Raw genomic sequence first — 17,039 nt, forward strand, 5'->3', positions numbered from 1 at the left:
TGACTTCACATCCGTTCCGCGCGCTTAACCGACGAGACCGCATTACCGAATCGCGATGCAAAACGTAAACCATGGGGAAAACTACAGGATTCCCTAGTAATTACACCTCCTTTTCCGTCCCTGGTAATCAGGGGCGTGATATATTCTTTCGGGAAATCTTTCTGCGCGAAATCATCTCTCGAGATTCCATCGGCAATTTCCGCAAGTTCGCTAAACCCCTCGAATTTCTCGCGTTTAACGCCGCTTTTATCTCGTACGAGGATCGCGAGCGACGTATCTGGGTCTGAGAATCGCAATTAGCGTTAAATGCGCGATAGAGGAGGCCTAAATTTTATTACCTGCCTTACATTAGAGATCATTCTGACAATATTTCTCACGATTAACGCAAACGAGATCGGCGAAGAAGGCGGGGGAGCGCGGTATTGTTGAATTATTGTAATTAATGAGCGGGATGGGGGGTAATAAATCTCGACGACGGCGCGTCTCGAGCGAGATGCATCATTTTATCGCGTATATTGCACCGAATGCCCCTATTCGGGGATACAAATGGACGCAATAAAGATAAATGCCATCCTCGATACGATCGCTGGCCGAGAGAAATGATCGACCTTCTAAAGTTTTCCGCATTCCCCGTTCTTTCAGGGTCAGTAATCGCGACGAATCTCTGCATCAGCTGTCAAGGGCCATTGCGTTATCTGTCAAAATGCAGCGAACTTGAAAAGAGGAGGAACCTCCCCCTCCTCTTTCTGTGCAACAACCGTGTATCACGTTTTCGATCTGATTTCGCGACGAAGTAAATTACACACACACACACACTTATCGAAAGTGATGGATAACGCAACGTCTCGGGTATAGAAAGGCTGATCGGTAACTGACCTCTAATCACGCTGCTTGAGGCGATCGCGCGGAGTCCTTGAAAAAACGTCGTAAATAGGATGACAAGAACGGACGCTAAGAATTTAATTACGACGATGACTAATTACCGTACTGTAGGAAACAATGTCGTGAGAAACGTTCGACTGTTCTACGACTATTCCAAGACGCAACAACCGCTGTTGCGAAGACTGACATGTGCAAATATACAGGAATTATATTCGCAAAATAAAAGGAAATAAATTACAAACTGATCGCCGTATATTTATCGCCCGGAATTGCGGCTCCATTCACAGGCCTCCTGTTTTTCTTTCGATTTATATTATTGCGACAAGGGGTAGAGGGGCGAGGAGTATCGCGTGAAAATATCTCGCTCGTACGTCGAAGGCATGAATGGCAAGAATGCCGGTCTTTACGTGCCAGCGACGATTGATCAGCCGGAATTTTACGAATTCCCGCGAACGACGAGCGGTCGCCCGTCATTCGCGAGACGTCGTGTACGTAGGATAATAGTGATACGTCACGCACTCACCGAAAGCAATTCCTTGCGGCGTTTCCGACGACCGGGTATGGGCTCGATGACGACGGGCTGGCGATAATCCTCGGGCGAATCCGGCGAACTAACCCCAAGAAATCCGTATGCGTATCCACGTGTGTGTGCGCGTATGCGTGTGCTGGAGAAGGCAGGAACGGAGGAATCAGACACCGACACTTGTTTTTAACACACTCGGCAACAACACACGATGCACACAACGCGCGACACGTACGACACGCGATTTTCACGGCGATGGAATTTTGTCACGTCGCGGCGTTTTCTCAACGAACGGTACCACAGACGCTCATATTGCTGGCTCCGCGGAGTGAATTACCATTCCAGCTTCTTCCCTCTCTGCGCTCGTAGCGCTCTGGGCGTGGCTTAGCGCCGTAGAGGTCCGAACATTGACGAGCGCGCGCGCGCGAAGCGAGTCCGCATGCGCGCGCAGCTTTCATCTCGAGTTGCAGGCGCGCGCATCATTTGAACCTGGTGTTTGAGCAAAATCTGTAAAAAATATAAAATAAAAATTACTGGCTTAAGGATGTTTTGTACCTCTTTTCAAATTATTGGAAATTTAATGAAAACTGTAGAGAATGTCCTTACGTATGTTTAGAATCAGTACAATTTTTAAATCGATTCAATAAAGCGTTCACAAGTTATAAGGATTTTAATTTGCACCGAATTAACATGTGTTCTTATGGGAAACGTATAACCACGTCGATTCAAATGACAAAAACACATGGAAATAATATTCAGAATTTGTTTAAAATTTGCAAAAGTGTAGTTTAGGTGCAGAAGAAATATTTGGTCAAATAATATTATACACGTACTACGTGGTACTAACTGGTTAATAAAAAATACATCTCTACACTGTAGCTAAGATCAAATTGTAATATTCCACGCAATTTCTCATACTCAAAATACAAAAAGTAGATATATTCGTCAATATTGATTTTCAGTTATTTTTTGCTGGGATTGTACATACAAAGCATCCTTAATCACTACTATAAAATTGTACATACAAAGCATCCTTAATCACTACTATAAAATCTAGCTTCAAATATGTACACAAGATATATTATCAAGGTATCAAATTATTATTTTTTAATGTGATAATTTTATTATCAAAATATCATCGAATAAACCTGAATATTCTCAAAATTTAGGCTGTATCCTTAGTATCGTTTAAATGGCTCATCAGAGTTTCTGTTTTTAAATAAAAGTTTGCTAGTTTTAAATACTTCTTCTACTTGAATTATTCTGTCTTCTGGCGTGTCTTGTGACGTGTTATAATAGTCTCTAGTGTTATCTAATCTCCGTCACGTATCCAGTCTTCAAAAGGTCTGTTTTTTTTATAATTTTTTAATAATAACTTTTATAAATTTATAACTTTTATAAATTTTTAACCTATTACATTTTACTATTAATCAAATATTACCTTTTATATAAATTGAAAGGAATTAAAGTCGCTGAATCGGGAATCGAACCTGAGTCTTTCGCTTGCCGACTGCTCTTACCTTACTAAGCTATTCAGCCCTACACCTATATCCCTCTCGTCTATTTGTTTATATCTACGGAAATAATGAAACGCGATCTTTTCAGCTCCGCGTGAAAATAAATTAAATAAATTGAAAGGAATTAGGCTCTATATGTTTTTAAACAACACGATAAGAAACTAGCGAATAAGAGCCACCGCGGATGGTAATGTGTAAATTTTTCTTAAAGATTAACTGTTTGCAAAAATTTAAACGTGCACGAGGCATATGCATATGTTTTACTTGGCATTTACCAGGATATAGATTCTCATTTTTGAGAATTCTATAAACCCTCTTTATCTCTCTGAAGAGATGTAGACGAAAAAAATATCGGAGCGAAGTCGCTACCTTTTATAATTGATTAACGCGATTTTAAATTTAATTATATTTTAACTTTATTTAACTATATGAAATGTTGAGATATTAAACTTTAAATATTATAAAATTTTTTAAATATAATAAAATCTTTTTTATTTTAACTTTTTTATTTTAACTTTTTTATTTTAACTTTAAGATCTTTACATTTGACAGTTATTTTACTGTTTGAAATTTGAAGTTTAGTTCAGTCAGTGCAAGAATAAAAAACAGTGCGAATGCGCTGCACTGCTTACTCTACCTTCAAACCTAGGACAGCCAGTGCAGTGAACTCGTGCATTCAGTTCAGCTACACTGAAATAACGAACAGCATCAGTTACATCAATTCCGGGATAAAAAACACTTTAGTGTACTACACTTTTTGAACTAGTTCAATTAGTGCAGAAATAAAAAACAACTTAAAATTTTTCCAGTTACTGTATTCAATTTTATGAACGTTTTTTAATTGTTCGCTCAAGTCGTTCGGAGCTCTTATGAATTTATCATCTTGTCATAGATATGTCATCATTAGAATTATTTTTATTTACAACGTGGAATTAAAACCGTTAAAAATTGTAATCACATTAGATGCCCTTAAAACCTATGTAATATATCTTTAAAATTTTTGTCTTTAAATTGATATATCTGTTACTAAATATGTGAAGCTTATTATTAAATTTTTTATTATTAAATTTTTAACTTAAGTTCTGTGATAATCTGCATTCAAATTACAATTAAAACAATAAGAATATAGTAAGCAGGTATTAAATTTTTTACGATTTGATATTATATTTTTAATTTAATAATAAATTCTTAATTTAACAATTTATTTTTAATTTAATAATAAATTCTGAATTTAACAATTTATCTTTAATCATTTCTTTATTATTAATATGTAAAAATTATTTTATTAGAATTTTTAATTAAAATATTTGAGATATAAGATCTCAAGTATTAAACTTTAATTCAAATTGAACAATTTTTGTCTCATTATTTGTATGTTTATTTCTATGATTTTTTAATTTTTGAAGCTATTAGTTATATTCGAATTATATAAATAAATGACAAATTTTTTATTTGTTGTACCTATATAGATAAAACATTAACTAAATGAATTTGATTCCAATACTTATGATTTGATTGCAATACTTGTCAAACTCAAGTGCGTTATGTCTGTTTTTCAAAGCGAATGAAGATTATAATATATGTTTAACGGGAAAGGGCGAGCCATGGTCGTTGAGTGTTAAAAAATTTTTTTTTATATTGTAAGCTTTTTTAAGTGTATTGAAATAATTATAAATTAAAAATATTACAATTATGCTTATGTAAAAATTTTATTTATGAAATTATATCAACTTTGCATTTCTTTCATTACAATTATGCAAGTCAATAAATTGAATATGAAAGCCTATAATAATATCAGTTTAAATATTTGTCCACACAATACGTTTGAAAAATTATTTTTATAAAATCAATAATAGATCATGTCATATAATACTAATGTATGTAATACTATAATAATGTTACTTTAATTTTTCGTCGATGTTTGATAAGTGGAGTCCATTGAAAGAAGAAGATATGTTTCGTAAAATGATCGATATAATTATAAATTTGTGTTACATTAATGCAGACCTGCGGCTAGTTTGCACTTTTCTGTCGATTTTGTCTACTGTTATTCCCACTCCTTTTGTTTCATAGTTTTTTGCGAAAACGTAAGACGCTCGAGTTCAAGAATAATTATAGTTATAAATCGTTCAGCACACACATATTTCCCTTTCACTTTTCATTCTTTCTAAAGTTATTACAATTATAATTATAATAATTATTAATTATTATAAAATTAGAACACTAGAAACAAAATGGAAAATATTAATTGTATGTACGATTAATAATTGTATTTTATTTTAGTGTTATATTTTTGATCTTATAAAATAATAATAATTATAATCATAACAATAATAACTCTGTAAATTCTGTAGATGTATAGACCAATTAAACTGTAATTTATAATTTTTTCTGTCCTGAACTCTCGAGCGTCTTACGTTCTGCAAGTAGTCTATATGATATAAAATAAAAGAAATAGAAATTACAATAAGTAAAGTCGACCGAAAAGTGCTAACCACAAGTTTGCATTAATGTTACAATGAAAATTAGTAATCGTACAATAATTACTCATCATAAATGGATTATTTCTCATTTATTTTTTCAGGTAACTTTTTACGAATCGTCAAATTTATGAAAGCAAAGTCAATAATGTAATCAAAATCAGAATTAAAAATTAAATGCTAATAATTAATACATGTAAGGATATTATTAACTATCGTGGTCTGATATCTCCTTCGAATTTAAGTTAAGCATTCTTTCATTGTCTTCATTAATCATCTCTAGACTTTTCTGCGTTTATATGGAGGTTGTTTTGTTTGAGTATGTTTCTCGCGTTCTCCTGAGCTGGTACGAGGAATATCACTGGGATCAGAAGAAGGTTGATTAATATTAGACGGTGCATATCTATTTGCATATCTACTGATTGTGAGCCGTTGTCAAGAACATTAGCCATTATGTTAGACTGCTGTTGACTGTCTTGGCTGATATGAGAAATATCTCTGGTATCAGAAGGTTGATTACTGCTAATTAATCCTAGGACTTCCAAAATGTCAACTACTTGTGAATCATTAGAGTAGAAACGTCATTGAATAAATCATCGAATAAATCGTCATCAGAAAGTAATCTATATAAAATATAAAATAAAAATTAATGGATTAATCATTACTATAAAATATAGCTTCAATTATACGCGCAATATTATAAAGCCTTTAAACTAGTATTTTTTAAAGTAATACTGTTATCAAAATATCGAAAAAATTTGAATATTTGATATGCTCAAAAATTCTACATCCAAATACAAAAATTCTTGTCCGATTGTTTAAAAAATTTTTATATTTATTCACAATTTATATTTACGCAAAGTGTCATAAATTATTGACTACAATAGTACTAAATTAAATTTTAAATTTGCATGATATTTGTATGATAAATTTGTAATTTGATATTTGTATGATTTGTATTGATTAATAACTTAACAATAAGTTAATTTAATCCAAATATACAAAATATTTGTCCGAAACATGTGTTATAAATAAATATCTGAATTTTATAATTTTATCCATGGTATACATTTTTTTTATTGTAAAAGTATATAAATTATTCAAAATAAATATATAAATTATTCAAAGAAGTAAATTAATAATATTCGATGTTTCACTTACTGTTTCCGCGAAAGGAAGATCTGACATTCGTGATGTTTGGCGTCCAAGTGCTTTACGAACATGATAGCGTTCTTCGCTCGAATCTCACTATAACATTTTTTACATATGTCTACTTTGATCACTCCATTTTCTTCTTGTCCGTCGTCATAATAATTGCGAGCATTCAAATGTATGTCAGCTCGAAGTCCTTGCCAGTTACGTTCTTCAATTTCATGATCTTTTTTTAAATGCTCTCTCATTTCTTCCGAAGCTCTTATGAGTATTTCACTAATCTTACCATAAGCTAACAAATGCTCACTATCGTTATTCTTTTTCTTCTCTATATGATCCTTTAGATTTTTTGTTGTTACTAGGCGAGGCTTATAATCTTCGTCACAAAGACTACACCTTGCTTTACATAAACCTTCTAACGTAAAATAATTCCAGATCCACATACTCATGATGTCTGTTATGTATCATAGATCATGCACTACTAAATCGAAAATAAGAATTATTTCAAACAAAAATATACGGAGAATATAGATAGTGTATGGAAAAAAGAAGGATAGATCATGGTAAGATGTGTGATTATTTGTATGAATATAAATATTGACTGTCTAAATCTGCTTAACGTGTTTGCCTGATTTGTATTTGTTTAACAATATTATTTCATGATACGTGAAGGAATTCTAATAAAAGACATTGATATTTTTATTTATGATGTGGAATTAAAGCCGTTAAAAATCACATTAAATGCCCTTAAAACCTATGTACTATAATATATCTTTAAAATTTGTCTTTAAATTTATATATCTGTTACTGAATATGTGAAGCTGTTATTAAATTTTCAACTTGAATTTTTAATCCGCGTTCAAATTACAATTAAAACAATAAGACTATAGTAAGTTGATATTAAATTTTTTACGATTCGATATTACATTTTTAATTCAATAATAAATTCTCAATTTAACAATTTATCTTTAATCATTTTTTTATTATTAATATGTAAAAAATATTATTTCATTAGAATATTTAATTAAAATGTTTGAGCTATAAGATCTCAAGTATTACTTTAAGTATTTAATTGTTATTCGGATTAAACAATGTCTCATTACTTGTATGTTTATTTGTATGATTTTTTAATTTTTGAAACTGTTGGTTATATTTGAATTATATAAATAAATGACAAATTTTTTATTTATTGTACCTATATAGATAAAACATTAACTAAATGAATTTGATTCGAATACTTATAATACTTATCGACATTTTTCTATTTTTTGATTTTTAATTGACCTATCATCCGCAGCTTAGCTCGTATTAGGCTGATTATTGTATATTTATTGTTTTTTTTTAATTCTTATAATACTTGCCAAGCTCAAGTGCGACATGTCTGTTTTTCGAAGTGAATGGAAATTATAATATATGTTTAACGAGAAGGGACGAGCCATGGTCGTTGAATGTTAAAAAAATTTCTGTATTTTGTTATGATGGCAACGAAACCTCGACATTGTTTCTTCAGGTAATAATCAGTTGCTCGTATATTTCAACGTATAGATACCGCTCGCTAGTGTCTTCATACGGAGCCTTTTAATTAATTTCTCATTAATTATTGCGAAAATCACAAAATTGTAGAAAAGTTTCCTTCTTAATTTGCTAATCTATCTTCATACTTCGGATGTGCAAAAAAATATCGGACACCTCTATATTTTAGGTGTACCACGGACGAGACGGTAACGAAAGACTTGGCCGCGTGTACTTGTCTGTTATAACTTTTTATCAAATATTTTAGAATTGTGTTTCTTTGTAGACGAATAAATAAATAATAGTCAAAAGCTAAGCAACATGTTGTAGCGATTGAAAATTTTTCGTACAATATATTAATTTTTTAATGATAAAGACATGTAATAATAAAAAAAGAATAATTATATAATATTTTGAAAAGAGATTGTTGTACATAAATGTAAGACGTGTATTTGCAGTATCCATGTAATAAAATTAATTTAATTTAATGCAATTTGATTAAAAAGATTATAATTGAAAATTAGAATTGAAGTGCTTCCTCCATTCTAACGTAACTATAAGGACATGAATTAATTTCGCCGTTATGAGATTAGGATATTAACGAAGCATTGCATTCTTTTTTCATCTGTAATATCGTCGACATGTGATTATCAAGGAATGTATTATGGAAGGAAATATAAGACTCTAATATTAAAGATCCAAGTCCTATATACTTCCAGTTATATGAAAATACAATTCTCTCTCTTTACAGTTCATTATCTTACCTATTAATGATTACAAAAAGAATTACATAATTACAAATGAGTGTCATAATAAATATTAAAAACAATTCTCCAATTCTTGCAGGATATTTTTGAATTAGCAAAAATTAATTCCGTTAAAGTGCAAAATCATCGAATCAATAAATATAAATTAATTGAATATTATAAGCTTTAAGTGTATTGGAAAATTATAAATTTAAAAATAAATTTACAATTATGCTTATGTAAAAATTTTATTTATGAAATTGAATCAATTTTACATTCATTTCATTACAATTGCAAGTCAATAAATTGAATATAAACACCTATAATAATATTGGTTTAAACATTTACCCACACAATACGTTTGAAAAATTATTTTTATAAAATCAATAATAGATCATGTCATGTTACTTTATTTTTTGTCGATGCTTAATAAGTGGAGTCCATTGAAAGAAGAAGATATATTTTTTTCTCTTTGTCTCTCGTAAAACAATCGATACAATTATCAATTTGTGTTACATTAATGCAGATTAGTTAACATTTTTCAACCGACTTTGTCTACTATCCCCACTCCTTTTTGTTTTATACTTTTCTCTAGACTTCTCGCGGAATCGTAAGATTTTAAAGATGAATGATTATAGTTGTAAATCATTTTGCACACATTTCTTTCTTAAGTTATTCTTTCTAAAGTTATTATAATTACTATTATAATTATAATTGTTATAAGTATTATAAAATTAGAATACTAAAACGCATATTAATATATGTATAGATACGATTAAAATTCGTATTTCATTTCAGTGTTACTTTTGACCTTATAATAATAATAATCATAACAATAATAATTTTACAAACAATGTATTGGACAATAAAACTCTATCTGGTTTATAATTAATGTTGTTCTAAACATCTGAACATCTTATGTTCCGCGAACTATCTAAATGCTGTGAAATAAAAGAAGTAGGAATGGCAATAACTAAAATCGGCCGAAAAGTGTTAACTGCAGGCTTGCATTAATGTTACAACAAAAAATCAATACAAATCTAATATCTTATAATAGACGGAATTCTCTCACTTATTTTTTTTAAGTAACGTTTTACAAATCGTCAAATTTATGAAAGCAAAGTCAATAATGTAATCAAAATTAGAATTAGCGATACTATTAACTATTATCCTCTGACATCTCCTCCAAGATTTTGTTGATCTCTTGAATTAATGTAAAAATTGCTTTTTCACTTGTAGACATTAATTTCTTAATTATTTTATTCCTTTTATATAGTAAGGTAAAAATTTCGTCATTATATTTTTTAATTAATTCTACATTGGAATATTTGCGTTTATTTGGAGGTTCTTCTATCTGAATATTATTTTTGCGTTTTTTTGATCTGATACGGGGAATATTTTTAGGATCTGAAGGTAATGGAATAGATGGTACATGCATGTCTTTAACTGGTTGTAAAACCTCGTCAAGAACATTAACCATTATATTAAACTGCTGTTGACTGCCTTGGCTGATATTAAGAATCTCTGATGTCAGAAGGTGGTTGATTACTACTATTTGATCTTTCGATTTCCTAAATGCTTCCTCTTTGTCTTGACCTATCGGTAGAAATGTCAGAAAAGTCTCTTAAAGAGGAAGCTAGAGAAGAGTCTTGAAGATTAATGTCAACATCTTCATTTCTAGGAGTTGAAGGAAGTAATCTGTAATAATACAAAATAAAAATTACTGGATTAATCATTACTATAAAATATAGCTTCAATTATGTGCGCAATATTATAAAGCCTTCAAACTAGTATTTTTTAAAGTAATACTGTTATTATCAAAACATCATCGAACAAATTTGAATTTTTGATATTCTCAAAAATTCCAATATAAAATCAGTAACAAAATACTGGAGTAACTGGAAAGATCTTGAAGAATGGATACATGACAACAGTAGAGGTTATTCTCTATCTTAGTCTTCAAGATCTTTCCACTTACTGTATTCAAGTTTATGAATGTTTTTTAAATGTTCGCTCGTTCGGAGCTCTTATGAATTTATCATCATTTGGCATAAATATCTCATATCTAATGCTGCTTTTTAACACTTTCATCACAAATATCAAGTTAATTTTACAATCTGTAATATTTAATTATAATTAAATAAGAGAGATATAATATATGTATGTACGTACAGTATATCTGACAGTCCTAAAGCGTTTAAAAATACACGAGAGAATAGATCTTGTTAAATTAAAAATCCTATATTATTTTCCAAAAATCTTATATTATTTTTCACGTAAATTTTCGGTCCAATGAGCGCTCCTTACGACATAATCGTCAACTATTTTACTAGACAATTTAGTTACGAATATTCCCCTCTTTATATTCTATCTACCTTGCTTCAAATCAAATACATAACCTCTGAAAACTAGCGTACACACGCGTAGAAGCGATTTAGCGTTTAGTTAACGTTAGCGATATCGTAATATTTTCGGCGCGAAATATCAAAGATCTGTCTATTGTGAAGATTAGATTTAAAAAATGCAGAAAAAGCTGATTAAAAGCGCGGAGTTATGACGAGATTTGTAAACGTTTCAAGTAATTATTTTTTAAAAGGCTTATTTAATCATACATAATAATGTTGATAACGTAAAAAAAGTGCCGGTCATTCATATTAAATATATAATATCGATAACTGTGTTAAAGATGTGTGTGCAACGTATTGGCTGTCTTGTATCAGTTAATTAATTTACATTTCTTTACGTGTTAGTGAAATAAAACATTCATGATGGATATACATGAAATACATCAGATGCCAAATAAGGTACGTATATAATTCTACGGAGTAGTGGCTTGATAATATTAAAGTAACATGCGTATTCTCGAAAACATAACCTCTCACGTTACGTCATTTATTATAGATTGACATATGATAATAATAATAATAGGCATCATTTTCGTTTTACACATAAATATTTATTGTTGATAGCAATGGTATATTGTTAAGGGATGTTTGCTTTAAATCGCATGTGTTATTGATTAGAATTTTATAATTACGATGCTTCTTGTTTTAGAGTAACGAAGACCTAACTCCAGAGGAAAAATGGAAGTAAGTTATAAATTTATAGTATTATAGCATAATACTATAAATACTATAAGCATAATACTATAATACCTTTTCTTGCGGTTCTAAACTTATTACACAGGATACATAACTTAAATATACAGGACTTGCATAAGTTAAAAAATAATAGAGTGATCCAGATAAATATACAACATGTGTAAAAAGTTCAAAACTTTATTTAACATAAGCGTATATGTCAGCAATCAATATATCTTTCCCCAACTTCTCTCTTACACTTTAATCTTTTGGGGTAGAATCGTAACAAATTCTGGGAAATTTTGGAATAAAATTTTGGATTTTTCACACAACGTTACATTTTTCTCGTCATCTCTAGCAAATGATTATTTTTACATTTATATGGAAAAATATATTAATGCTACGTTTTTTATTAAATTTTTTAGAGTGGAGCATATAAAGATGCACGAACAGCATATGGGTCACGAATCCATGCATGCAGAGATGCTACTTATATTATTAGTGACATTAACAATAGCACAGATTGCATTAGTTGAATGGAAGAAGAGGCATTTTAAATCATATCAGGTAGAGAGAATAATTATTATCTAAAAATAATTATTATCTAATATAAATATCTTTTTAATTATACAATAAAATAAAATGTTCCTTTTGTAATACTAGCTTGTAACACTAGTAGCCATGTGGATTATTCCATTTGGAATAAGCTTAAAGAATCACTGGTGGAGATTTATATTTTTGTGGCTTTTATCTTCGTGTATAACAGGTCTAGTGGTAAGAAAAGCTATTCAAAGACCAATATTAGGTACAACACCTAGGTAATATTATATAATTGTTAATGCTACATAAAAAGAATAATTATAAAATATAACAAAGATTCTTTCTTATTTTTTCAGACTAGTGTACAAATGGTTTTATTTCATTTATAAGCTCAGTTATGCACTGGGCATAATCGGCTATGTTTTAATGTTACTTACATTTGTTGGTCTAAATATTATATTAGACATTAAGCCTCATGTTTGGATGGACTGGGGTATACTACTTCTATTTTATGGTCTTTATTTTGGAGTATTAGGAAGAGATGTCGCTGAAATATGTGCTGACACAATGGCATCACATATTGGAGTATGTATTAATTATCTTGTATTCAAAGTGCATTAAACATATAATTTTGTAATATGTAATATACTTTATGCAGTATTACACTCCAGGCAGTATGCCAACTAGAACTCTAGAACCAAATGTTTGTGCAGTATGTGGAAACAAACTTCTTGTTTCGGAACATGAAGAAGGTGTGATTGAAAATACATACAAACTTACTTGCGAACATGTTTTCCATGAATTTTGCATTAGGGGCTGGTGTATTGTAGGAAAAAAACAGACTTGCCCTTATTGTAAGGAAAAAGTGGATTTAAAAAAAATGTTTCGCAATCCGTATCCTTTTCTATAAAAAGTTTATTAATTAATTATAATGAGTTTATTAATTAATTTAATGCCAATTTAAATCTTCTGTGTACCTTAATGAATAATGCAGATGGCAACGGCCACATGTTTTATTCGGCCAGTTACTGGATTGGTTAAGATGGTTAGTTGCTTGGCAACCTTTAATTTTGTTCCTAGTTCAAGGTATAAATTGGGCTCTGGGCCTTGAGTAAGTAATATTGTGAAAACTTATTCACATACATTATTGTTGTGTTATTCCAATGCTAAAGAGAATGATTAATTTATTCATTCGATCGATATATTTGTATTTTTACACATATTGCAACTTTTATACTCATATAAAATATTTTATTAAATAAGAAAAGCGTATTGCCAGAAACTAATAATTCTATTCGTGTTTAAATATTAAGAATGATACCTTTTCTCTATTATTAATTAATCTCTATAGTTAATTTGTTATGTATATTTCTCATAACTTCTGCTAAACTTCCTACTAATAATAAATACATTTCATCATTCCTAAACCCACGACGGGTGCTGCTTCCAGTATTTGCTTTATCCGATAATATACAATTGCATTAGTGCACATATATATATTATAACTATTGCTCACGAGATAACTATTCACATTATAATTGATGCAAATATGTAAAAAAGATATTAAATTTAATAGGCACAAAATGTACATAATATTTTAAGTTAAGTCGTGCTTTTTAATAACTTCCTATAATGTTTTTATAATATAAAATGCAATTTGAAAAAGTACTAATAAAATATAAATTACGATAATTAGAAAAGTACTTTAAAGCAAATTTTGATTAGAAAAATATGAGTAATTTTACCAAGAAAAAAAAAGGTAAATTATGGAAGTATTTTTCAATATACCTTTCCATTAAATTATATTTTCTACAGTAAATTTTTTTTGTATGTAAACATTTTTTCTAGTAAAAACGCGTTATACTTTAATGGATTAATGCACGCTATATCTTGCTGCATTCAAACAAATGAGAAATCAAATTATAATTATATAATTTATACATATATGTATTGTGTAAATCAAGAATTGTAATTAGTCGAACTTATCTTTGTTCTTAACCATTCTAATTATGTGAGAGAATGTGAAGTTTTCCAAATATAATATTAGTTACTACTTATAACATTTCATTCCTTAAGATTATTTCAAGGAACAAAAATATTTGATATATGTTACATTCTCAACAATCCAGTTCTAACATTTGATTTTGTTTGTATTCGGATATATTTGCGAAATTTATTTATTGTATTATATAATTCGATAATAAAAGAACTGACGGGAATGTAACATGTATTTTTTTCCTCTTGTCTCTAGACCGTAATCATCATGTGTAACACATTTGTAAAGAGCAAAATCACTGTCAAGAACACTTGTTTTGCAATAAAAATGTACAAAACAATATTCTTAACTGTGGTATTTAATTCCTCTATATTGTGTTTTCTTTGTTAATTTATTAGTTTTTTTCATAGAAAGAAATAGTTTAGTTTTTAAATGTTTAAGAAGATAAATCAGTAATGATAATAATTTCAATTTAATTAGTATAAAGCACATACGTATATTTTTTTCCATTCTCTCTAATCACTATGAATTCTCTCTAATTAAAAAAATTAATTAATATTAAAGAGAAATTCAGTCATTTATTAATAGAAATAGATTCAAATATATAACAAATAAAAATAAATATATAAAGATAAAAGAAAAGGTAGAAATTGTGTGTGAGATATTTATAATTTTAATATAAAATGAAAATTTTAAAAGCCATACTAAATAATCCCAATAAGATTAATATCTTTGTTTTTATAGGCATAGTAATATTTTCCTGAGCATAATCAAAAATTTATATTTAAGCATCAATACAATTGTGAATCTTTTCTTTCATGTTTTCATAATTTTTACAGAGAAACGAAGGAGGATCAGCATAAGGTGATTGGCGAAACAGAATAGCTACTGCCGTATTGTCGTGTAGTTTTTCTGCTAGAGCACCGACAAATAAGTTCCTATTGTCGCATTCGCAGTCAGAGGTGAGCAGGTAACAGATGAAAAAAGTGATCTTGTTGGACGCGCATTGAATCCAACATACTATGTATATGTGTATTTGTGTGGGCATAGTAAGAAAGAGAGAAAGAGAGAGAGAGAGAGAGAGAGAGAGAGAGAGAGAGAGCAATGATAACAACTTGCAAGTGATGTTACTAAAAGATTTTAATTATCTTTCTCGTTATTATCGATAGAAAAACAACTTTCATCACATCACGTATCCATAGGTACTTGTCAGACCACGTCGGACCCGTCGCGAGAATATCGTATATATATATGTATTTATACTTATATACATATATTTATCTGTATACCTATAGTCTAAAGTCTTTCACGAACATTCGTGAGGTGTGAAATTACGTCAAGGCGCGCAAAGGTAGAGGAGGAGGAGGGAAAATAGTGCGCGAAATGAGATAACAGAGGGTGAGAGAGGGAACACATTTAACGGTAGTCCCCTCAACGGGTCCGATAAACAGAGGTTTACGACGTTATTCGAGATAATTTTTTTTTTCTTTTGATAGGGTGGTTCACAGACGCCACGATACGATGGGATCATCAGGATGGGTTTAGGGGTAGACATTCACACAAACACGGGGAGATTTTATAGATATATTTATTGAGTACTTAGCGTGTAAGAGTATAGAATATATGTTACCTTACTGTTAAATATATCATTACATGGTAAATATATTTATATATCCATATATATATATATATATATATATATATATATATATATATACACATATATAATATATGTATAATCTTTTTAAAATAAACCTTGCGTGCGCGCGCGCGAGCACGCACGCGTACGTGTGTGTGTTCATTCAGAGTATTTACATAATGATCGCAATTAAAATATGTACAAGTTTACGAAAAACGAAAAGGAAAAATATAGACAAACGGGCGAGCGTGTATTTCGGCCGTGTCGGTGATCGTCGGGTTCATCGAAGGTGTCCTCTGCACCTCGGTCATCGGGACACGAGCCGCGCGTTCACTGACACGCCAAATGCCGAGAGTAAATGCCAGGAAGGAGTCTCAATTTTTACTTTGTCACTTTTTCTCTCCGTCTATTACAAATTGACCGTCGTCTCTTTATATGAAAGTACAAAGGTCGCTACGGTGACATGATTCTCCTTTCCTTTTTGCGGGCACAGGTGTACGAAACTACCATCGCTACGGATAATTGTAGGTACCCTAATTAACAACATCAATGTCGCGTACGATTGTGACTCTTTTTTTTTCTTTTCCTCTTCTTACGTATCAGCTCTCTCTCTTTGTTCCGCCCGCGAACGATAACGAAGCTCTCGTATGTATATTTGTTGTATTTTATGATAAATACTAAAGCGAAAAAAATGTATTATCAGAGTCCAAGATAAAAATTCTCATAACGCATACGTCCACATCACCTGATATAGAGCTCTTTTTTCTGAACCTTTTGGAATAGCGTGTTTAACGTGTCAAATCGTGCATGTATAATAGAGAGCAATTATATATATACGATATGCGTTCAAGATAAAAATTATGCACGACAATTCATAATTACTTTTCACCGACCGTGGACGTTTAGAATTTATTTTACGCTTACTCAGAATGTTGCAAGGAAATCGATCGCGGAGAGATCTCGAGAGATGTT

At 30.2% G+C, this 17,039-nt stretch overlaps 2 protein-coding genes across 4 annotated transcripts in view; one reads left to right on the plus strand and one right to left on the minus strand.

The window, feature by feature from the left end:
- The window catches only part of LOC105259562 (protein kinase C and casein kinase substrate in neurons protein 1), a 64,266-nt gene extending 62,512 nt beyond the window's left edge, over positions 1-1,754 (minus strand). Inside the window, exon 1 of the mRNA XM_011271564.3 lies at positions 1,406-1,754. The gene's annotated coding sequence lies outside the window, so the exon portion shown is untranslated. The remainder of the gene's footprint in view (positions 1-1,405) is intronic.
- Positions 1,755-11,214: 9,460 nt separating this feature from the next.
- On the plus strand, positions 11,215-15,835 carry LOC105259559 (RING finger protein 121). 3 transcript variants are annotated; one of them, XR_889815.3, is made up of 9 exons: positions 11,216-11,616; positions 11,867-11,901; positions 12,318-12,459; positions 12,556-12,710; positions 12,789-13,017; positions 13,091-13,326; positions 13,427-13,543; positions 15,268-15,390; positions 15,598-15,835. XR_889815.3 is itself a non-coding variant. In XM_025411474.1 (8 exons), exons 1-8 carry the CDS (start codon positions 11,578-11,580, stop codon positions 15,311-15,313), a joined length of 999 nt encoding a protein of 332 aa, XP_025267259.1. In that variant the 5' UTR covers positions 11,216-11,577; the 3' UTR covers positions 15,314-15,835. The 3 variants fall into 3 exon arrangements, 2 of the variants coding, with proteins under 2 accessions (XP_011269857.1, XP_025267259.1); XM_025411474.1 differs by having other exon boundaries at positions 15,268-15,835; XM_011271555.3 differs by lacking the exons at positions 15,268-15,390; positions 15,598-15,835 and having other exon boundaries at positions 11,215-11,616; positions 13,427-13,646.
- Positions 15,836-17,039: the final 1,204 nt, after the last annotated feature.

The sequence above is a fragment of the Camponotus floridanus genome, unplaced genomic scaffold (genome assembly GCF_003227725.1).
Source record: "Camponotus floridanus strain SB8 unplaced genomic scaffold, Cflo_v7.5 scaffold4, whole genome shotgun sequence".
Lineage (NCBI taxonomy): Eukaryota > Metazoa > Arthropoda > Insecta > Hymenoptera > Formicidae > Camponotus > Camponotus floridanus.

Excerpts from the sequence above, each read along its gene's own strand:
- LOC105259559 (XM_025411474.1), top strand. The coding sequence starts at position 11,578 with ATGATGGATATACATGAAATACATCAGATGCCAAATAAG. Across the intron at positions 13,327-13,426 it reads AAAAAAATGTTTCGCAATCC|ATGGCAACGGCCACATGTTT; the intron begins GTATCCTTTTCT and ends TGAATAATGCAG. Across the intron at positions 13,544-15,267 it reads AATTGGGCTCTGGGCCTTGA|AGAAACGAAGGAGGATCAGC; the intron begins GTAAGTAATATT and ends TAATTTTTACAG.